This window comes from Xiphophorus couchianus, chromosome 21 (assembly GCF_001444195.1).
Source record: "Xiphophorus couchianus chromosome 21, X_couchianus-1.0, whole genome shotgun sequence".
NCBI lineage: Eukaryota > Metazoa > Chordata > Actinopteri > Cyprinodontiformes > Poeciliidae > Xiphophorus > Xiphophorus couchianus.
Window position 1 is genome coordinate 12,841,023 of NC_040248.1, and position 24,999 is coordinate 12,866,021.

General features: G+C 39.4%; 1 protein-coding gene across 1 annotated transcript in view; it reads right to left on the reverse strand.

Moving 5' to 3' along the window:
- Positions 1-4,183: 4,183 nt before the first annotated feature.
- stau2 (staufen double-stranded RNA binding protein 2) overlaps positions 4,184-24,999 on the reverse strand; it is an 85,730-nt gene continuing 64,914 nt past the window's right edge. The window contains exons 14-15 of the mRNA XM_028005130.1: positions 7,481-7,546; positions 4,184-5,570 (exon numbers count right to left, since the gene is read on the reverse strand). Coding sequence (XP_027860931.1) covers positions 5,535-5,570; positions 7,481-7,546 — 102 coding nt within the window. The 3' untranslated portion in view covers positions 4,184-5,534. The remainder of the gene's footprint in view (positions 5,571-7,480; positions 7,547-24,999) is intronic.

Genomic DNA, 24,999 nt, shown 5'->3' on the forward strand with positions numbered 1-24,999 from the left:
CATTTAGTATAAATCCAAAGCAGCAGAAGCTGCCTTGTACAAAAAAGTCATGACCAAAGTTGACTTCTGCCATCGTAAAACAGCTGCAAACTTAAAATTATTTGGAAAAGTATAAACGGGCAATATTTTATGAACCTTTGAATGTTAGTTAAGTTTGGAGAGTCCGACAGAACCCTGTAAAAATGGAAGTAAGATCCTAAATAGATACCTAAATATTGAATTATCCCTTAATTTCTTCTAGGCTGTTTTTGATTTTTTTTATTTTGAACTTGTTTGCCTAAGAAAAAGAGGGAATGAATGTTAAAGCTGCTTTAGCATGTCAGATCGAATTTTCATTGTTTTTTTTGTTTTTTTAAGAAATATGTTTTGTATTTGTATCAGAGCTTGTTATAAGCCCCCCTCCCCGCCCCCCTACAATTTTGGAAAAGGTTTAGAAAACAGCTATGAATTTACAAATATTTTTAGGAACAACAGAATTGTGTGTCCTAGTCCAAAGGTTTGAACTTTTTTCTAAATCACAGTGACACATGGAAGTTTTCAAAATTTTGTGATTCCAATCTGCTGCATGTGACTATTGTTCCTGCACATAAAATTTCCTCAATGTTGATTTGAAAGGAACCACGACAGTATGCAGAAATGGGTGTATTTAGATTCATGTACTGTCCTTCTCTGTTATGGTTACACAGAGTGGTTTTCTGAAACGTGGTGTTCCCTCGTTTTTTGGAGACCTGGCAATGCTACAGACAGAGTTCTAAATGAATTAATACATGTGACTTCTGGGAACACTTACTCTGTTAAAAATTGTCCAGGAATAGCAATTACTTTCATAAATTAATTTCAATAACTTATCTCATATATCTGTGCAGAACAAAAATGACTTCTTGCCAGCTTTGACCCTCGTCTGAGGCATCCTAAAAACCACCGAGATGACAAAAAAGCTTTTTGTGGGACTAAACAGAGCTGGGTAAAGTTACTCAGAGACAAACTAATTTTAAAACGAGGGAGAATTTTAACTCTTTTGTGCACTGAAGCTCTCGGATCTCAGTAAACTCCAGCTAGGAAGCTGCTTTATGAAATTTCTCACAAATAACTGTAGAAAGAAAATTCAAGAGTTTTTGTTTGAGCATTATCATGGACATTTATCTGAATCTGCAGAATTCCTCTTTGGCTTTTTATCCCCCATTTAATTTGGTTGTAATTAAGAGAACCTGAAGGTTGGTCAATGGAACATCATTCACTCGGAAAAATCAATGACACTGGCATTTTGCTTTTTTGGAACTCCAGCGTTCCATTGATTTTCGTGTACTTTGGGCACCGCGGGTCACATTTCACACCGGCTGGCCCAAGACGGGCAATTCATCTTGTGTCAAACACAGGCTCAAGCTGGTCGTCTACAACCTGAACAAGGTTCTGGAATAGAGATCTGCTGCTAATGTACGAGAACGGCTTTGGCACTTCTCAATGGCAAGCAGATGTAGCTGCCAACAGAGTCCATTAGTCAGTGCGGTTGAATTGGACCGCCGCTGTCCCATTCACTCATCCATCTCACTAATGGTGGGGAGGAAGCAGAGCGGCTTTGGTGGGTACACAGGTGGTTAGCGCACCGGTGGACAGCACATGTGGAGGAGTTATGTGGGAACCATGTAAAGGAGGAAGGAGTGGCAGGATGAAAGAATGATAAGGGGAGACTATAGTTAGACATTAAATATACTGTAGCTCGTTTTCACCAGACAAAAAGATCTTCGTTTTTCACAAAAGCTCATTCTCAAAATCACAAGCTGAAGAAAATAAGATGCCAAGAGAAAATGCTTTTTTAAACAAAAACTGATTTTCTCCTTAGTACCATCAGACCAGCTCAGAGGGTTTTGTGGCTCATTAAGTACCTTATTCCCCTTTGCAGGTTTTTGTTCACAAGACTCTTGAATACATTTTACAATCTTAATTTAGAAATGTGATCTTTCTAAGTTTAGATGGCATCTATTCAAAGCATGAGGCCCAAAGATAATCTGAGTGTTTGAGGGACGTTTTAGGAAAAGTTGCAGCGTGGGTTTTCTTAAAATGTATTCTGTTTGAGCCCTTGTGTTTATATGTAAATTGTTAAATTTGCTCAAATATAAAGATATAAAATGCTACCTACATTCTTAGAGATGTAGGTAATTTTTGGGGGGGGGGTGATAAAGAACTCTGCAATAGGGTCGTGTGAGTAGAGCAGTCATCCTATTTACAAAAGTAGTTTTTGACAAAGCTATGTGGAGTTCTGTAGCCATCTCCTCTTTAACTGAGAATAAAGGCCACTAATACTACAAAAAAACTAAAACAGTACTCTGAAGGGACTTCTTTTGTTGGGAGTCCCCAAAAATACTAAAATTTCAAAACGCTAAATCTCCTGGTGCACAGTTTATTGTACCACAGACGTTAGCATACTGAAAAACATGTTAAACATCTCTAAACATGAGAAAATGATGCAGATGTTGTTGAATATCAAGTCCTTTCATGCCTTTTCAGTATGCATTTTGCTTTTGATGGCGTTCCAGTATGAATAGTGTTTTGTATTAAGATGAAAGGAGTAGAATTCAGTGTTCAAGTGTGTCAGAATGGGTTATGTTATGTCACAGTCCTCTTTTATTCATTTTCCATTACTCTTAAGGATCAAGAGACTGGGAATGAATGTTTATTGCTCCCCCAAAGTTTCTCTCTAAGCTGATTTAATCCCCCAAAAAAGCACAACCCAACAGTTTTACTTTTCAAACAGGTGCATGAATCAGTATCAGCACAGAGCACTTGAAGCTTTGCATGAAATTGTGTACTAGTGAGTTACTGACAAAACATTTGGTTTTCAGTTGTGTACATGATGTAGCAGTAATCCATATGAGCTGCAGCCCTCATGTGGAGGAAAAATGTCAACATGTCCAAAACATGTGACAGCAGATGAAAGTTTGCTATCATGTAAATTGAGAAGGAAGGCGATGCTGTAGCATCATTTAAAGGCAGCACATCTCCAGGCACACAAATACAAGACAGATACACAACGCAAGTATGGCCTATTTTGCATATTGCAGAGCAACATCATTGAATCTTAAATGACATGAAGGCAATCAACGCAAAACTGAAGAATCAATGAACCAAACATTTGAGCAATTGTAAAGCCAAAGTCTTGACAGAGTTCTTAACTTTATTTTGTCAGCCTCTTCCTCTTCTTCTGCATTCATCATATGCTTGTTGCAAAAATGAAGCCAATCTCAAGTCCAGTGCTGATTGGATGAGAGCGACTTGCAACTGACCAATCAATACGCATCTTTCGGGAGTTCTATTTTTGTTGCAGCGCACCTGTAGGGAATCTAGAAGGATTTGAGTTGGGGAATTGTGGAGTACATATGTTTGGTGCACTCTATATGTGACCAATTTCTTATCTGCTCTGTTCTTCAGATTACAGGCCAGTTTGGTAGTGTTGTGCTTTATTTTCACTTAATTAGGAAAAATGTTATTCTTTTCTTAGACTTAGACTGACTTTATTGTCATTTTGCATGCACAGGGTGTATACAGAACGAAATTTCGTTGCATACGGCTCAGGACAGTGTTTTGAGGTTCCAATGTTGTGAGGTTACTCCAGAATAAAATAAAATACAGTATAAAATATGAATATAAATGTGAATATAAAATATAAAGTGCAGGACTGACAGTAAAATGGAAGTTACTTAGCTATGTATATGTGCAAGGTATGAAGAGGAGGCCAGTTTTTGAGTGCAGTCCAGTTAAGAGTTCAGCAATCTGATGGCAAGTGGGAAAGGGCTGTTTCGGAACCTGGTGGACCTGCACCATATTACCACACCATACCATTACCATACCTCCTCCATATTTAATGGAAAGTCTGGCTTGTCAACACGAAATTGAATATAGCATTAATTTCAACTCTTTGCCTCTCAGATTTTGTGGTAATATTATTATTCTCTCAGTCATTCATTATCCAAAGAGACTTACCATGTGTAGAAGATAAGCTGTCTGTTTTAGAAGTGTCTGCAGCTCCTCTTGTTGCTGTGTCTGGAAATGTTACAGCATATTCCATTCACCATTTTTTTTAATGTCTTATTAAGCCAAGCAAAAAAAGGTGAAGATGTTGAATAAAAATAAAAAAATAAATCAGTGTTGGAGGTATATTTAGCAAAAACGAGTCAAACAAACAGACCATTTTTCACATAAACTGAGGTGTTTTTACTGCATTTCAAAAACAGCCTTATGACACATTGCACACACAGCGAAGAAGAACACACATGTTCAACGTCAGTGGACAAAGTGACCCAAAGTGTCAATGGAATTGGAGGGGAGCGGCAGTCTGCTGTTCAGACACAGGCTCTCTCTCCCCTCAAATGGTGCACTTCAGAGTAGCAGGCATTAAAATCACCCAGTTGATGCCTTGTTAAGTCAATACAACACACACAATGGGTGTAGATGTGATCGACAAAACTCTTGAGGGAGGGAGAGGAGAGGAAAGGAGGATTCACTGACAAAGAACCACTGGGGATAACTTCTCTCTCGCTGGAGAACCTGCAGTCCCAACAAAGCTCTCTGGAGCGTGACATCTGCATTAAATGCAAGAATGTTAATCATAAGCGGCTTTTCTTCAAGTTAAAAAGTAAAACAGTGCCCCCCCCCCATTGCCTCTGCATTTGTTCCTTCTTTGCTCCAGTGGCGCCGTGCCAGTGTGGGGTCGTGTTAAAACACCTCTAATAATAATAAACTTCTAACACCAGTTTTGTCCTTTTTGTCCACATGAACATTTTTTTGTGGCATTCTTTTTTTTTTTTTGGAATATGATACTCTTGCAAAGTCATACACATCCATATAGATAGATGAACAGTTTCTTTTTTTTTTTGTCAGCATACAAGGTAAGCTGGGTGACTATATATGAAGACAACAACTACAACTTTCACAGCACTGGCATTGGTTAATTTTAAATACAGTACTCAAGCATTGTTAGAATATTAAAATAACAAAAAGAAAAAAAAAAGAGTAACATAATACCTCAGAAAAAATAAGCTACTGTATGCAAGTTGGTTTCTGTTCTAAAATGTTTCTTTTGTAATTCAATGGCATGATGTACATATTTGTTTTTAACCATACCAACATCTATTCCAAAGGGAACAAATTGTCTATGCAGTGTATCGCTTTGGACTTCCCTTGATTTCACACAGTACCATGCAATTATCTCATTACTCTGTATTATATGCTCCAACGTTGTCATCTAAACTCTGACTGAAATCATCGATAAACGGGTTAGGATAGTGTTGTCTTCACATAGACTCGGGTAATGGTGCTTTAGTCGGTCATTTCTTGGTGCACATCCACCCTATTGCATGTTGACAGGTTTTGCAGGATACAGTGGCAATCGTGTTGGTGGTGGGGGAATTGAGCGGGAGAATATTCTGGGTGTAAGGTGGGTGTTGTTGGATGAGGAGGAGGAAGTTGGGGTTGTCAGCTCCTTGACGACGGCCTTTGAATCCTTGCAGACCTGAGTGGTAGTGCCTGAGTTAGTCTGTTTAATGTCCATCCTCCCTCCCGCATGGTTCGGTGGTCTGAAAAGACAAACGAAGCCCGCATTAGGGAGTGGGAAGGGCATTTGTCTGATTACTCTGGAAATGTTGGTAATAATCCCTCCCTCTGTGGCTAATTCTATCAGCGCTTCCTGGGAAAGCAGAGGGATTCACTCAGTCTTCTGTGAATTATTCATTTAAAACTGAGCAATTCTCGTAAAGGAAAAACTGCAAGAGACACGAAAAGTGCTGCAACTGTGACTCAGGCCACTTAACAGGTCCTTGAACTCAATCTGTTCTACACTAACTGATAAAGTCTGCCAGGTGTTCTCTTTACTTGTAGGAAAATGGCCCAGAATAGGGTCTGGTTGAAAAAAAGAAAAGATTGTTTCCTTCTACCTAATTGTCCTTTTATACACATCAGTTATTGTACTTTCAAGAACAGTCGAGTGGAAATAACACAATGTCTTGCAAAGGTATTCACACCTCATTAACTTTGTCATGTTTTAACTAGAACCTTCTGTGTGTTTAATTGGGATTTTATGTGACAGATCAACACTGCATAACTGTGAAGTGGAAGGAAAAACATTTCATGGTTTTCACGTTTTTTCCCCAAAAAATTTTTAAAATTTGGTATGCAATTGCAAAATAACATTGTGCTATAATTGGCTGCAAGTCTTTAGGGTTATGTTTCTACCAACAGTCCACATCTGGAGATGGACAATTATGCCCAATCTTTTTTTTTTTTTTTTTTTTTTTTGCAAAATGGAGATTGGAGAGCTTCTGATAACATCCCATTTCAAGTCTTTCCAAAGATTCTCCCTTGGATTTAGGTGAGCCATTGAGACACATGTGCATGCTTTGGTCTAAACCAGGTGTATCCAACTCTAGTTGTTGAGATCTACTCCACCTGTTGAGCTCCAACACACCTGAACCAAATGATTGAACTACCTCTTCACCATGCCATCAAGCTTGGCTAAAGTCTGGAAAATTTTGGCTACAATCAAAACTTGCACTGCAGGAGATCACAAGGACTATGGTTGGAGACCCCTGATCTCGCCATTCATACATTGTGCTGCTGAAAGGTGAACTTCTACACAAGATAAATGCATTGTGATAACTGTTATTTTCTCTGGATTTGCCTTGTTTTGTAACTTATTCCTTGTTGCCTTATATCTACGAAATGTATCTGTTCTTGCCGGAGAAAATTCTGACCTGTCTGTTGTATTCTTTGGTCTTTATATTACTGTTTGAACCTAACTGTTATCTAGAAACCTTTGAGGCCTTCAAAGACAGCTAGATATTTACTGACATCGGGTGTCCCTGGATTTATTTAGGGATATTAGAGTAAATAAGGTTGAATACAAATGCAAGTCACTTTTGGAAAAAAAATGTAGTGCTTAGGGGTAATTGTTGTCATATTTGCCCACTCATCTCTGCTTGGCTGCCACAACAGTGCTGCAGTTTCTTCTCGCTTTTTGCCTCAGCTCTCCTGGGCCACACCTACAATGGAAATACTCCAGAAACACTTGACAGTGTCTTCCTTCCTAATTTTCAAAAAACCTAACTGCAGCATTCGCACTTTCCTGCAGTTATCCTTCCTACTTCCTTTCCTCATCTCCTTGTCGTGAAGCAGATACAGGAGAGGCTCATGGAGAAAAGCCCCTTGTGTCTAAAATGATTGAGACATAGTGGAGATAGCCATCATGCAAAATATGAACCTCTGACAGAAGCGTGTATGTAAAATACATACGCCTACTGTTGCTTTCCAATTGAAGAAAAATGTTGAACGGAACTGATAGATGTGTGTTTGTGGGGGTGGAAAGGGAGCTCCTGATTGGCCAACCTGAAGTGCCTGAGGATTTGCACGTCACTAAGCTGACGCGCATTCTGATCTCTGGACAAGCACCTTTCCTCCCTTACCCAACCCTGTGGTTCTGGTCCTAACGTACCTTGATGGGGCCGTCCACTGGGTCCAGTCCCTGCTCCGACAGCTGTTTCAAGGCACTTAGAGCAGCCTGAGAAGAGAAGGAGGGGGGGACAACAGATGGTCATGTGAGTTGGGAGGTAGGGAAGGTAGGAAGGGTAGGGGAGTCGAAGACTGGGTGGGAAGAGAGTGAGTGTCAGCTGCTTTTCAAATAACACTTAACTCTGGGAAACCTGATGCCAGCAGGACACTTTCCCTTCATTCTCTGTTGTCTTTGGCTTCACTTCCCTGACTGTTTATCCAGCATTATTGGGCTAACATTTCCACTTTGTGTTTTGGCTGCTCCCCATTTTCCTAAGTCAATCTGAGTGACATCTGTATTTGCGGTGGCCGCAGCGGAACCAGAAGCGGCAGGTCTTAAACACCTATAAATCAAAACCGCAAATTCTCACAACTGTGCCAAACAGACGGGGAGGATAAACACGTCGTGTGCACATAATGTTAGTGCTGTTAATTGTATAATGATGTAATTATGGTCAATTTGTGGTGGAGAAAGGGAACTTTTAGTGTGAAAACTGCATGGCTCAGCCTCACATGTTGGAGATGATGTTTAGATTAAAATGTGACGTGTAAGCATTTGAAAAATAATCACTACCAGTAATCCACTGCCGCAGAATAACAAAAAACCCCACAAACGACAAGGTGTCTATGTTTCTAAGCTTGGATCTTAAACAAAGTGATGTAATTTCCTTCCTTTGACAGCCTGTTTAAGATAGCTGGACTGTTAGTGATGTGAGACGGATTCATTCTGCTTTAGTTGTATGAAGTACTGCACAAAAAGTCAGATTTTAAGGTAGTTACAGAGGATGATGACTAATACAGGAAAGTGGTAAGTTGTTCTGAAGTGTTTTTAACATTTTAATAGTGACAACAAAACTCTCCAGGATCGTACCTACTCTTCTCACTTTCATCAGTCAAAAACTTCAGTTATCAATCAGTTTTGTTCAATCTTAACCAGATTTCTCCTTCAACCTGAAGATTTGTTCCAGATGTGTTCTGCATTGCTGTCAGAAATGTGTGAGCAGATTGTGTAACAGGGGAATACTGTATATGTTCTGCTTTATTTTGCCTTGTAAGTTCGAATTTGGGTCTGGGAATGACATCACATCCAACGTATCAGTGCTTCGGTTGTGACTCAAGAAAACCAGCAGGAGTTGTTCGTTCATTTCAGCCACCATGCATCATCTTAGGAAAAGAAGTCGTATTGAAGAAGTTGTGCCTCTACTGTCGTGCAATACAAACTGAAATACAAAAGTCTATTTTGATGTTTTATGTCAGCATCTAATGCAATTTTATATTAACGGGGGGGGGGGGGGGGGCATATTGGATTTTCAGATCCAAACTGGTTGGAAACCTCAGGTGGTAACTGGAATTTTCAGCTTGTTTGAACCAGACCTGCAACTAATGGGTCGGAAAACAACACAAATCAGCGTGAATACACTGGTGCTGCTGTAGAAAGTCACCCCAAAGTGCGTTATTTTCAGTATCAGTTGAGAGGTTTGATGATCAAGCCAGAGGAAGCAAAGATGTCTCAGAAACTATTCAACAGGAAAATATTTAATGTCTCAGTGGTTCATTCAGTCTAAAAGACCGAGAGCATCGATTTCAGCATATCAATCTATCTATAGCTATATATATATTTAGCTATATATATATATTTATATGATGTGTGTAGCATCAATATGCTCAAATCTGATGGCTGCATGTGTTTTCTTATACCAGAGTCCAGTACCAGCTTACATCCATTACATTACATTCATTTACTGTTAATTAGAGCTTAAATGGACCACAAGTGGTGGTTCTCGGTAGATAAGTGAGAGGTAATGATTGAATAAGTGTATCTCATTATAAAACCAGCCCACATTCATTTGTGAACCAAATCTTATCGTTGCATTTCACTGCGCACTCATTCACCCAGCAGGAATATCTGAAACGTCTCCATGAACACCAATTTGTATTTAAGACATCTGTACTAAAGGAGTAAGTAATCTTTTAGGCTTCAGTCAAATGGAAACATATAATTGTATGCCAAATCAACGTCTCTACGGAATGCAATATGAACGGGAGGATTCAACCAACCATTATCTCTTGGCTTGCGTCAGAAATGATTTTCAAAGTCTTTTTTCTTTGCACAAGAAGGAACATAAAGCAGGAATGGTAAAATATGACTGGCAGGTGCAAGGGTCAAAATCTGCATTGTATCAATCAATAAAAAAACCTAAAAACTTGATACTTTAAGGTACTAAATAATGTAGAACAATAATAGCTGGACTGATTTGAAAAATTTATACTGTCAGGGTTACTTAAGGCTTTTACCCCCTGAGACCCAGAGATCGACTGAAGCCCCACCAAGACTCTTAACAGACAATTTATGGCACAACGTGTGTTTTTTTTCTGTGAAGCTTTGACACCCAGCGAGATTTAGAAGCTGAATATACTTGGAAGAGATTTAAAGCGACAACCACATGGAACATGACAGATGAACGAATGCTTTTACAGTTACATTGTTAATAATCATAAATCAAGGCAAAAAAATGTATGTTGGGGAATTAAAAAGTATGCCAAACCAGGTTAGGACAAATGGCTGCACATGTATATTTAATGGAAAAACCCCTAAAGAAAGAAGTTTAAATTGGGACTTGTGATCGGTATTCCATCTTACAAACAGAGAAAGTTTTCTCCCGTAACCAGTACACTGTGATCACCAACACGTTCCCCATAAACCTCTTGTTTGTTGTATTTATTCAATCAGTTTGAAAGCATTTTGGCCCTGAGTAAACAGCCAGGGACCATCTGTTGAAGTAGGGGGAGAGAGGTAGTGGGTTAGGGGCCGGAGATAAACAGCCATAAATCAGGGTTCTGACAGTGGCAGTGCTGCTGATATACGACAGGCAGGCATAAGGGCCCGGCAGCTCAGCGAAGGACGCACAGCCCAAGACAAATACTGGGCCTATCTGTAAGCAAAGACAGCCAATGAAAAAAAATCATTATTTTTCTAATGTGATGGGTTGGCCTTCGTTAGAGGACGCCACTTCATTGATGCATCAACACTATAGATTGTGTTTAGTCTGAGACCATGATGAGCAAGGTGGAGGTATTCCGTCTCTGTCAGGAAAAGGAAGGTAAGATTAGAGGATGCTCTGTGCTGAGATGTGCACAAATTGGAAAAGAAGTGGAATGGCTTTGAATATGTTGCACAAAATAGAAAAAATGGGTCTGTTGGCTATTAAGGCTACATTCACAGAATGTCTTCATCCTTAATTCCGATTTTTTTTTTGCTTGGTCATTCATTCTACTTTGTATTGTTCATTCCGAAGAATGAGTGACACAAAGTAGACTTCTGTATATCTTTATCCAGCTATTTAAATAAACATTTTGCTGTCAAAGGGAGCAAAAATAATTAGCATTGTGTAATTCAAGCGCAAGGCGTACATAAGCGCGTTGTACATTTTTTGTGTGTGCAGAATAAGTGTTATAATGTTGGTTAGTGAGCCGATGGTAATAAGTTATGAATATCCAAAAGTGAACTTGAATACTTATTAGTGAGTAGTATTTTATTCTAGAAATGCACATCCCAGGTAAGCACGTTATTCCTAGCTATAGAATTAGAGTACAAAGCAGCAAGCAAGAAAATAAATGCTGGAGTAAAAGCTCATTCATAGCTATCAGAAAAACTGTAATGATATCAGCGTAAATATCAATAACATCAATGTCTTGCCCTGGCTCTTTTAGGAACAAGTTTTACGTGGACAAAACTGTCCTTGCTTGAGAGGCACCACTTTAAAATGACTTTGTGCATTACTGCCACCTGGTGGTAGTGGTAGCAGCGCATTGCTATCAAGTATGAGGAGTAAGTGGTTTTCGGTTCTGTGGAACTCTGATCTGTTTCACCTACAGTGGGAATGTAAATGGACTTCTTGGAAAACCAAAAACGTCAAGCGAACCAAACAGAAGACATATATTATACAAACTTTTAAGTGGCTTAAAAACATCTAATTCCTTGCTCTCCATTTATGCATCCACATTAGCAGATTATGATGCCACTTTCCACTGTCATTTTTGGTAATGTCGAGTTTATCTAACGTGTACAAGACAAATCACTAACTTGTGTGCTGCTAATACTTGGCAAATTCTTGTCATACCACCCAAAATTGAGCACCAAGGCTACTCTGTTGGGAGAATGGTCTCAGTTTAGAAGGTATACCAAAAGAAATTAAGATGTGACATTTTTGGGGGGATTTTTCCAAAAAGTCCCCAGACTAACCTGATTTGAAAGATCACTTTAAGACAGTTACCTAGTACATTTGATATTTTAGATACTACTAATATACATATGTTATAGCTAATATAAAGAATGTACAGGGCGTGTTTTCTGTTACTGACTTGAAGGGCTGGTTTACAGTACCTAATCATGTCCTCTTGCCAAGAACTTAGATGTCATTATTACCTTTTCATTTTGGTGGCGCAGACAACAATCTCACACTAGCACAGTGCTAATTGCTGCCTTATTGACTACCTCATTCCTTTGTGCCCACTTTGGATAACAATTCAACACCCATCATTAACCTGAGACTGATAGCCAACTCAAAGACCCTCACATTTACTCACATCTGTGAGCTTTTCCATCTATTTTAAAGTTCCTAGTTCAAAGGATTGGACAAACAGTGGTCAAATGTGTCAGGTTTAAGAATGATCTGCAACCATGGCCAGTCTCCTGATGTGGAGTGACAAGGTCGGCTCATTTTTCTGGGCCTGCTGCGTTCCTAATGGTTTCCTTGACAAAGGCTTGACTTCCATCAGCGGCTAAGCTAAACAAAGGCCTGGTCCCTCAGGAGTCTGCGGCATCAGCTTGACAGACATGATGGATCATTGGATCACATTGACCCTGACAAATCAGACCCCAGTATCAGTTCTCTCTGTTAGAGGACTGTGTTCCATGGAACTAATGAAGGGACTTGGACAATAAAGTAAGACTGGAAGTAGTTTAGTAAAAGCCTTTGTGGGATAAGAGTCTGACCAAAATGTAGTCCTTTGATAAACAGTAAATAATTCTCTGGCCTTTTGTAGCTATGACCATCAGAGAGCAGCCAATAAGATCACCAGCACATCATAACTTAGTAAATAGTTGAAACGGTTCCAATTATGTCAAAAGTTACACCATTTATTTCAGCCTGACACAAAAAAACCTGGTAAGGTTGAATACCAGATGAAAGTTCTTCAAAGTTCATTATGTTGTGTATTCAGAGATGGTTGCAAAGAGTGGTAATTTGTACTAGCTTGCTTATTCACTTCTTCCATTAATTTGTTTTTCTTTGACACTACTATTGCTCAACATAAAAATATAAATAGATTTCAGCAGTTTCTAAAATACTCAGTCTGGGTTGCACAAACTATGCCACATTTAAAATCACTTTAATCTGTTTCTCCTTCATTCACATGCTTAATTTGAACTTCAGCAACTCATCTTCATTATGTCCAGATCCCTAAACAAGTTGCTGCCATGCTATTTTGTGCTATTTGTGTTAATACACAGCTGAACAGCTGATAAAGTGTACCTTGTAAATAGTTCAAAGGCTTTAATTTGGGACCATTTCGCTCTACTATGGCTATAAAGTAGGAACCACATGTTTTATAGACAAAACACCTCTACTAAAGCAGGAAATGGACTATTACTCAAACAAAGCAATCAGTTCAACTAAAACATGTGATGTAAGATCTTAATAATATGAAAAGGAGTTTGACTGACACTGGGTGGCTGCTTTTGAACTGCTGTGAAGCAGGAACATGAAGGGGATGCTGGACAGCTGCTTATGAGGATGATCTAAGGACATTCACTAGACTAAACAATGACCAGAGTGGATTTCAAACAGGGCGTTTTACAGGCTGGACCTGGGAGGATGGAAAAATGAGCACTCTGTTGTTGCAAAAGTTCTGAGGCTGGATATATTATTCTGGAAAGGGCTTGTCTTGTTTTCAAAAGGCCACATAAACCCTTGACAGTACCCTCTCTTTAGCGCTTATGCCTCAAAGCTCCAAAGTAATATGAGCATACAAGGGAGGAGAAAAACCCAGCTATCTTTTTTGTCCAGTCCTAACCCTGATTTTTTCATGGCATCCACATCACATCTTTCTCTGTGGTTTGTTTCCTAGAGGTTGATAGAAGAGTCCCCCTTCTCAGTTTTAACTATCTCCAGTTCAGGGACTTTAGCTTTTTCAGCCACCTTAACTTTTTCCACCACTTGGCTTTCATGTGCTCGAAATTCTTTTCTTCTCCCTCTGCCCACATCAAAACCCTGGACAAGGATCACTGGAACATTCCCGGACAGCTCACGGAGAACACCTGCGTGTGGATGAGTGCTGGCAGTGTACATGTCCATTTGTTAATACGGTGTGATGTGTACATGGGTTCTTGAGTAACTACAGAGAAAATGTATTCAGATCCTCTCTTCAAATCTCTTCCTCACTCTCTCTCCAGATTTCACATCCTCTTCCACATCAGAGGCACGGATAAAGAGGCAGTGTGTGCTTGGCGGTAGCCGAGCTGCAGCTTGACATGACGTTAATTCCTCTGAAGTAGCACTTGATCTTTGGCGGGACATTTCTTGTGCAACAGAGCAACAAGTCCAAAAGCTTCAGTTGCTAAATAAACTAAAAGGAATTCAGCTTGATTCCTGCGCACCTCTTAGTTAAGCTGGCCCAACTACACATTGTAGTGATCATAACTCCTAAGAGTGTAATGTTTTCTTTTGTGTATCTCCCAGGCATAATGTGAGCACCAAAGGCGGCTTGAGTTAGGTTAGGGGGGTAAGGGTTGCGGGGCCCCCCAGGGGAGCAAGTCTTTGCTGACATGGGAAGCCATAAATAAGGGCCCGGGGCGTAATGCCATGTCATGCGTCATTTGGGCCAGTGAGGAGTGCTTTATCCCCCTCCCACCACTGAGCTGCTGAGCATGGCACCTCCTAGGGTGTAATACAAAACACATGGGCAGAGGGCGAGGGGCAGGAGCACCTCAGCGTACTGCGCTGTTGCCTTGTCAGCACCGAAGCCAAGAGAATAAGCAGACACAGGCGGTCTCTATGATAACACCGGTACAGTACTTTGTCACAATATACGTTTGTCAGGAAAGCTGAGAACTCAACTTTCAAGTGATAACATCACATTCCTATCAAATGATATCAAAAAATAAAACATGAAGCAAGCTTAACTGCTAAAACCTGTGAGCAATTATACTGGGTAACTACTAATAAGTATAAATAATGAAGTGTTACTTTAGACTGCCATTGGACAGTATTACTGTGCAGTAGTACATGAAGCTTGTTATTTTCAGGATCAGTGTGGTGTTTTAAGATTGATGTCAAGATATCGGAGCAAAAAGTGTTTAAGTACTGTAGCTAGTCATGGGAAGGCTGTTCATGCAGCGAGCTAGATTTCGGCAGGTGTTGGCCATTTTTCTATTTTGTACTTCTGTAGATTCAGTCGTTTCAACAGCCACAGCCTACACCTTGTGAATTTCCTTTAAATACTTCAATTTGCTTACCCTCACCTTTTTCTTTTAGTTGTAGTTAACCGTCTTTCTTGTAAAATTTATTTTATGGCTCCGTTTCCTTCTGCTTAGCTTTATTTTAATAAACTTTTATACAGCATTAAACAACCAACTTCTTTTGCAATGGCCTTTGGGGCTCACTCTCCTAGTAGAGGGTGTATCTATCTGCTAACCAATTGTTAAATCAAAACTCTGCCCAGGAAAGCTTTGTCATAAACCTTTTGTATGGATCTGAAAACGTTTTTAAAATTTTTTACAGTTTATGAGAAACTGACTTTTGGGTTTTCATCAGCTGTAAGCCATAAACATCAAATATATAATAAATAAAAGATTATGTGTGTGTAATTAATTATTCCACATATCAGTTTCACATTTTAATTTAAATGACTGAAATAAATGTATATTTAGATAAGATGAAGGAGGAAAAAAAAACATTTTTTTAAAAACCCTCCATGAATGAGTTGCATGTTAATAATTACATTATAGTTTTCACAAGTCCAACCTATATTAATTTCAGGGGAAGAAATACAAACTTGAAAAAATAAAAACACTCTACTGGTATTTTTAGAGTAGAGTGTCTTGTAAAAACTAATGAAAGTTTTTACAAGACTTTCAGTAGTCTTGTAAAAACGTATGCACTTCAAGAAAAGCTAGATTGTCTGAGTTTTATCATTTGGCACTTAAATCTGAACTTCGCCCTTAAAACATTAAGCAACTTAGGTCTGCAATGATGAAAAGCACTTTGGATGATCAAGCAGAGAAAGTTGGTCACTTACACTTTCCATCAAAGAGAAAATGACACATTGTACTTGAGAAGAGAGCTTAACAGAGGAAGTTATGGGGAGCAACTGTCTGCCTGTTCATCTATTTTTAGTTTTGCTGATGAATAAGCATCCAAACATCTCTTGGGGTAATGATAAGGGAAATGAGAAAGGCATTATCAATGGACAAAATGCCTAAGAAGATATGGAGAATGAGGAGAAAAACAAACAGGTCAGTGAATCACCAGTATGCATTCACTGAGTAAGCTGAAATATTTCCCAAAAATGACTTCTTGGATCTTCACGTGAAACCACGGATTATACGCGATGCGAATGACTGGGTGAACTATCCTAATATGACTCAAATGACCTGAAGCAATTTCATTACTAACCTGCAAATCTTGTATGGATGATGAGCAGAAAATCACATGCCGTCAAGAAGATTACCCTGCTTGTGAGTCATCAAAAGAGTTCAATATCAAGAAATATTGAGAGGTCGAGGAAGTTATGAAAAGGTTTTCAAGGTTGGGACTTCTGCCAGCCAGAGTCTCCCAGTGCTTCTGAGGCAATGTTACAGCACACCATACCCACCTGAAGAGATCCACTTTTCAATGCCAGAGGGAAAAGCTTCAATAATCCTGAACAATTGGACTCAGATTGCCCTGCGGGAGGTACAGAAAGCTTCAGGAAGAAAGGCCAGCCTTCAGACACTCGTTCTCTTATCAACCCAGAGATATTGATCGGCCCCAGGGGGTGCTCCATTTCTCTTCTCTTCTTGCCAATTTCTGGGCCCCTTTTCTGCTTTTCTTGTTGCGGTACAGATAAAATGGCGCGTGTCATATAATCATTCATTTACTGATCCATTTTTTTCATATTGAATTAAAAAAGGCAAGCTCCACCGTCTGACTGTGGGTCAGTGTGCTGTGGCATTGGACGTGTAGAAGTTTGTGGGGATCTAAATAAGAGAGATGGGAATATTATTTCACAGCCAAGGTAAATATGATTTTTTCTGCAGTATATGCTTTAAGGAAAGTCAACGTCTGAAAGCCCAATTTGTACAGATATGAAATACTGCAGCAGCTCTCAAATGGTATCATCCTGGTGGTCAAATATCAGTGGCACCCAATGCTTTAACAATAAGTTTAAATCATTTTTAGTTCAGTTGCTTAACAGCAAACCGCTCCAGACATACAACTTTTACAACAGTTCAAAGGTTGTGTTAATATGCTGTTTTTAATAAGTGAAATGAAAGAAAAAGGATGAATTATCCACTCTTCTCACACCACATTTGTCAAGGATAAATATATCACCTTTATCAAATTGTGCTGCCATTTTGTATCCATGTGTTATTTTGTACCATGTAACTTTAACTTCACTCTTGTGAAAAATGACTATTATATTTGTCCAAACCAAAAATGGTCTAAAAGACCTCTTTGTGGTAGATATTTCCTATTGGATTCACATAACCACAGTTCCATAAAACAGACTATGAGCAGATATTGGAAAGTTAATAAAAAATTTCTGTTCTGAAAGTGGGTACAAAGCGTCCCTCTTGCATGTATAAAATTATGCAGAAAGCTGCACTTCATATCCCCAGATGTCGGCTATGGAATAATGACTGAAACAAAAGTACAAATGTGGGGAAAAAGGAAAGCACCCTGGTGCTACTATAGGGTTCTATGTCTGTTGTGTATTTTATATCTGCACCAAATATCAATGGAGAGCCCTGGCAGTGGACAGGCAAGAGAAACAGTTTGTAACAGTGGATTTACTGAGGAGCAGATTGGGGAAAATGCAGTAGCCTTTACAGCAATGCTTAATGTGATTCAACCATACAACATTTGACTAACACTTTGGACAAAATTTGTACCAAGTTAGCATTTTCTCCGAGTTTGCATGTCAAGAATAGCACTGTAGCTGCTGACATTTTAAGAAACTTTTGGATTTGCAGGAGAATTTAAGTTTAAACTTTAGGCTAACAAAATACATTTTTGTTAAGCTTTAAAGATAGACTCAAAAGAGTCAGAAAAAACTAAAGAGGCACTCAAGAAGGTCGTATTTGATAGGTTAGTGCCATCAAAGTCGGGCTATGCTTACAGTGACAGCTACCAGCTGCATGCAATAACCTGCAGCTCTCCATCATGACCTTTACATACATTTTTTGAGTTAGACACATCACTGTGCCTTAGACTGGGTGTCTAGTGGACAAAGGTATCTGGTAAGAAGAGAGGACACACAGTCAGACAGCGTTTTACATCCTGTGCTTCTTGTTTCTCTCCCTTTGCTCCTTTTTTTGTGTGTTTTGATCACTTAGCATGCACAAGGGACACGCCTGTAAAACGTGCTGTGTTGTAATTTGCAATGAATCCCCCCAGAACCTATGAGTGGTTTTTATTACCCCGCATGCTCTCCAGGCTCATAATACGTGCAGGGACATTTCATCTTATATAGGAATTTGATGGGAGAGACTGAGACCCACCGTGTCAAGGCCCCTGAAGTGTTATGAAAACTCCAGTGTTTTTCTTTGGTAACTGATAGCGTGAAGTGCAGATACAAATTATGCTTAAAGCATGTTTACTAAAAACAATAAATTCCAGCATGCTTATATCAAGAGGAAAGCTTTGGTGGCTAGAACGTCTTGAGTCGAGTTATTTTCTCATGATCTGGTCAGCTTGGCCTAAAGATGGATAGTAATGAAGAAATGTTTTAAGCCTGCCATTGCTTAGTTATATTAAAGTAGGCAAGGTTGTCACAAAGTGTTCATAAACAATAGGGATAGATCTGCAGGGGGTAAAAAGAACACTGCTAAGTATTCTGCCTGCAAACAACAGCGTGATCCAAGGCCAGACGGAGTCGCTGACATGATAAGGAATCACAGATTGACAGTGACTGGGTGTGCCTTGCGTAGAGAATAACAGCAGCATGACATGATCTCCTTCTGGCTGGCACGGGAAGTGAACTAAATCTCAGAAAATTGCACATAATTTGATTAAAAGGTTAGAAGCTTTGAATGTGCTAGTTAAATTGTTTATGAGAGGCAGGAGTTTCTTCCATGTTAGACACGTCGGGGTGCACTCGAGCTGTCATGCGAATGCGGAGCGCGTCAGCTGAAATTCATTATTTTTCCAATCACACTGTGATTTTATCCACCAAACCAAAGCGAGCGCTTAACAATGAGCAGACAAGTCTTTACGAGCCACCTCACACATTTTTACAGCATAGCAAACAAGATAGTAAACACCGAGACAGCGCTGCGTTTTAACATGCGATTAAGACAGAGGTAATTAGATAACGGTCAGTAAAACAGTGAGGAGGAATTGTAAAAGCAGGAGCAGAGACAGGACTGAGTGTGGGATCCGTTAAGTCCTGGACACAGCATGCAGCTGACAAATGATCGTCTTTGGGTTTCTCATTTCTGCAGCGAAAATGCAAAAAACAGACATTCAAAGGTAAAAAAAAAAAAGCAGACTAACCCTTCATCTCATTTCGCCGCACCTATGTCGTGGTTATTTCCATTAAACAGAGGTCAAGGTACTAATGGAGGACCTTGTGGCCTTGTATGCCTGTAGATCCCACCCTCCAACAAACACTGCAACCACCACCAGTCCCCTGTTCTCTTATAAATCAAATGGACTTCATTCACACAGGCTGAGTCGTTCGATATTCGAGCCATGTCGTGTTTCACGGCCCTCGTGGAGGCTCATGTAGTCCCATGTTTACTCATTAGACAGGAGGAAAAAGCAAATGTGGGAATGGCGGCAAGAATCAAAGAGCTCAGAAAATAAAGAGAAAATAACTAACGACCCCGGAGTTCATTGAAAAGCAAAGGCATAATGAGATGTCATCTATCGGGGAAAGGTCTCCAAAATAAATGTTTATTCAGTAACTATGTTGGATTTGTTACAAATAAAACCATGCTGATAAAGTCATTACCTCATTGTTGAAAATTCACTGGACATTAATTACTTCCCTTTGAACTATATATCTGGTTCTTTTCTTTGGTAAAACAGGCCAATGTCTATGACCAAGTTCACAAATTCACTCTGTTAACATTTCCCTAAGTATTAAATTTGAATTGGCATTATAAACCCTTAAATCTCCGGTTTAAAGTGTTTAACATTACAGTGAACTCCTAGCTATTTTGATTCAATATTCACAAATAGGCAAAAACCTTTATTATCACTTTCTGTTGAAAGTGATAATAAATTATTTGTGGACATGTTTTATAGAGCCTATCTAGAATATTCAAAAGAAAATGCAGCTAGGGAAGCAAAAGTACCAAAACACAATGCTACCTGATGCTATTTTATGACGATATTCGCTTTTGTAAACGTGGGGTAGAACAATTAAACACCAAGGGGTAGAAATATGAGTAAAGCTTTGGCCCTTCAGGCAATGAAAAATTTTACTTTCCAATAAAGTCAGAAAAGTTACGCACAGAATTTAAAACAAATTGTTTAATGGAAGGAAGCTGAAGGCATTTTTTTCTGAATCAATGTCACACAAAAAACCCCTGAAGAAATCGAAAACAGTTTAATAAAAAAAGAAGTGCTCTAAGGATAAAAATCTGACAAAAACAATAAATAATAACCACGACAGTTGGAAATTTAACAGTCCTGAATATACCTTTTTTATTTGCTGCTTGACAATTACATAAATAATAAAATATGTATAAAATTTTTGGTAATTTGGTTTGTGAATAGTTAATAGGGAAAGTGATATAATCAGTAAGTCAGCAGCGTACTGTTTGTTACTCTTATGTTCATGATTATTGGCTGTTCGTGGGACATATGACCTAAACCTAAAATTTCCAGAAAAATATCATGCATTAAACTTGCTGCATCACCAGATCATAATCAGAAAAAGATACTTGCTTCATGTCAAGCCTCACAGTGACTCAGCTGCACTAACCTTTTCACTTCTTCCGGTGCTTCCTTCCTCTAACATTTGTTTAGTTTACTTAATCTTCCCTTATTACCCCTAAATGCTAAGCGGCTGGGATGAATTTGCATGCAAATCAGAGTGCAAGTTGACACTTGTGGCTTTGCAGCAGAGCTTTTATGGGATAATGAAGATACAGTTCGAGGCACGCAGACACAATAGGGTGTTAACACATGACACTTGAGTCGTAAATTGTGTCTACCCCCGATGGGACTGATGTTTTCAGGCCTTCAGAATGTCTGATGTTGAAGGCCCGAGAATGAGTTGAAGTCCAGATGAGACGGAGGTGGTTGTGGGGCAGAGACGGATAGGAAAACATTCCCCAGTCGCTAAGCTCATCTCCATAAATCCAGACACAGGCAGAGGGTACAGACATGGGACAATAAATGACCAGTTAACTACTCCTAAACACGTTGGTATTCTGCCAGATAGCTGCTGATATGGGTTCAGGAGGAACTTAAGAGAGCACAAAACCCGTCCTTGTAATGTTATTTTATGAAGTCAGCAAATCAACCAAGAAGCATATTAAAAACCAACAATAGTGGTCATTGTTTAGCAACTTAGCACATTTGCACATAATACAGCCGCTGTTTTTATGCCTTTGAGCCTAAACATGTTACCTAGCAATTACTGTCATAGAGTAATCTGTTTTTTTGAGTGCCGCTGTGATGAATAACTATTAAGTTTTTAACCACAAGACGGGTATCGCATATCAAGCGTTTTTCTTTCTTTTAATAAAGTAGATCGTCTTGCACAGTTTCAAGTAGGACTGACAGCACTAGATGTTGCTTTATTGAAATCCAATTCATGCATTTTATTGGAATTTAGGGGTGGAACAAGATATTTGACAGATTTATACAAATTGGTGTCATGATTTGGCCCAGCAGTTTGGCATAAGACTGACAGAGTTGTATTAAAATGGATTAGATTTAAAGAACTCAAAGGAATACTCAAGGTTGCAAAGGTCGGTGATTGCAAAGGCTTTGAAGATATACCTGTGACTTTTTTTTTTTTTTTGCGACGTGAGGTCAGTTACAATGAAACGAGAGTCGCATAATGCCGATTAAGAAAAAAAGCCGGATTATAAACCTTTGAGGAGTGAAAACTGAGGCGAGTTTGCAGTAGAAAAGGCGATCTCCCTACAGGTGACAGATCTCACACATTTTCGCTTGGGCGGGTGGGAAAGATAAAGCAGAAGGTTTGAAAAAAAAAAAAAAAAAAACCTTAATATGTAGTCCTTATCTGGGGGACCTTTTCAGCAAAGCGGACTATCACTCAGGATCAAATGACATTAAGGTAATGAGCCAGAGACACTACAAAGAGCGGTTGGTAGCAGCCCGGCTGGCTGATGCCTCCCACGGAGGTGATGAGTTAAGAAAGGTGCAATTGCTTTACGGACCTTTAGCCACACCAAATTTGCGTGTGTGGGAAATCACACGTGCAGCCTAATGGCACTGAGGACAGCAAGGCCACTGCCAAGCATCTTGTTCCTCTTAACAGGAATGTGATAATGAATCTAGCACCTTAGGTTGCCATGAGGAATCACACAGGACTGGCAGGTTTATAAACAACATGGGAAAGAGTGGCACACATTAAATGCACATTTAAAATTCACAATAACATTATAGTTAAAATACAGTTTTACAATTGTTAATCAATGTGGCTTTTTTTTTTTTTTTTACCAACTATGACGAGCCAAGACATGTTTTTTTGTGATATAATTTCTAGAATCCAGTTTTTAGATATGCAACATTACATTGAATTTAATCTGAAGCAGCTGATGGATTTGCTCTACACAGTCAAGAACAGAGGAGTCTGATAATTCTGCACATATTTTAAATAATTCAAGAGATGCCATGTTAAAAACAAAATAAAAAAAATACGTCCAAACAGAAAACCTCAAGCCCAAACTTATTTTTTTTAAATAAAAGGAATAATTCCAAACTTTTGCCATTCATACTCTGAACTTTTCACATACAGTGACAAACTTCAACATATTCCAGGAATTTTGTGCAATAAATCAAATCTACCAAATTTGTTTTGTGCAGAACTAATAATTGGCCTGTCGACAGATTCTTCTACATAAGCTGTAAATCTTTACAGTTATTGTGAAGTTTGTAATACTGTTTTATGTCATGTCCCATCTTTAGTCCATTCTAATTATTATTCTTTTTAAATCTCTGATCCATCTGCAGTGTCTCTTGGTTTTCATGATACTGTTTGTTCTCCAGTGTACACCAACAAACCTCAGCTGGTTTTATACTGAGATTAAATTCAGACAAAGGCTGAGTCTTCTTCCTAATCAGGCGACTTCTGCATCTGATAAGTACAAGGATAAAAAATGGGACCGAAACGTAATGCAAGCCACACATTTCAGATTTTTTTATTTAGAAGCATTTTCATACTGAAGGAAATGGACAAACTGGCGCAACATACTAAACACTAAGCAGTATATGAAAGTTAATATTAGTTAATAAATATAAGCAACTTTATTGTGTCATTTATCATATTGTACAGAAGTAAAAAGAAAAGAAAAGAAATTCGATACTGTGCATGTTTTGTTCCACAGCGTGTCCACACTTTATAGACAAACTGACGTTCCAAGGGACCACTTAAAGCTATCATCACATCCTTTAATGGCCAAGTTCATGTTTATTCTCTCTTCATAGGTCATCTCTTCCTGTAGCGTGCAAAAAAAGGAAGAAGAAGAAAAAAGAAAAACCCACCATGCCTATCCTCTATTTTCTCATTTTTTCTGCTCATCAATCTTCACGGTGCCCACTTAATCAGTTTCTGTCCAGTCTCTCCCTTTCCCGTCATCCCTCTCCAGTCGTTTACCCATTCTTCTTCCTCCTCCATCATTCTTTCACTACTCCTCTCCTCTCCAGTCACCCTCTAATCTCTCGGTCTGAAAGGTGTTTCCTGAGGAGGGCACGCGGGAAGACAGGCGGGAGTGATGGATCACTCGGTGGACGCTTCACTTTGTCCTCACTCCGAGGCGGGAACAGGGTGGTGATGGGACGATAAAGTCCAGGCCTTGTTAAGCATTTATGGAAAGTCGGGTCTTCCAGCTGCAGCTTTAAGTGGCGCTCCGCAGTGACTATTCTCAGTAATGTTTTGAATCTGGGCCTAAAGGAGTTTGCAGACTGGCTCGGCGCATAGAAGCAACAGATGAATGCTCCCGCGAGCCAAATTCTTGGATCACTTCACTCAGCTGCGGTTTGATGTCTAGCAAATGTTTAGTTTTATCTCCAAACTTTTTTGGCTTGTTTTTAATCGTGCTTTTGAACAGGAAGGATGTTCAACAGAATCCAGAGATGAAAACACCTCTTTCTCCTGATTTTTCCACTACAGTCACGCAGCTGTCAGTATCTCCATAAATAATGCACACTGACAGTTGCATAACCTCGTTAATATCCAGACTTTATGTATGGGTTTAAAACTACAACAACAAAAATTAAAGGATTAATTCTAACAAGAATGGTCGCCTACTGAAAAAAAAACAAAAAAAAACGTTCACATTTAAACCGTTCAATGTGGATATTTTCGGCATTTTAATGATTTAGGACACCTCCAGGTGCTGCGCTTGGTTACACAACACTGGTACATAAAGACGAGACAGGCAAGACAGATAAGCAGGGAGGAGAAGCTGTCCGACAGCTGCCGGACTGGTTGGGTAACACTCAAGTGGGACCCCCCGAGAAGAGCCCGGCCTGGGGTAACGTCTGCAGGGCCGTCGGGGAGGAAGACTTCAAACATAAGGCTTGTTCAACCTCTGGCCCTCTGCAGCTTACTCTCCCACTGCTCTGCTCGGCTCCATGGGGGACCTCTGAAGACCTGGCCAGCAGTTGCCTTTTCTACTGGTCTCTGCTAGACTTTGCGAAGTCTTGGTATCACTGCTGGCTTTCTAAAAGAAGTTCAAGCTATGGTGTGGTTTCACTTACAAATGGGTAAATAATAAGCTCATGCTCCTCAGCGAATTTGCCCGAATTGACCTGCGTCACCGAAAAGACAGGAGTAAAAGATGCGCTTCTCTGTTTTTATGATTTTCAACGGATCAAAAATGAAACGTTTAAAAGAGCCCTGCGGTTAAAACAAGCAACAAGACTGAGTTGGAAGACATTAAGCAAAAGCTAAAAGTGTAACACTGCTTACTTAAATGGTGGTCAATATGTTGGGTTTACTTCGGGCCTATAATAAAAGTTTATTAGTTGGGTCGGATCAGGCTAGTTCAGGGTC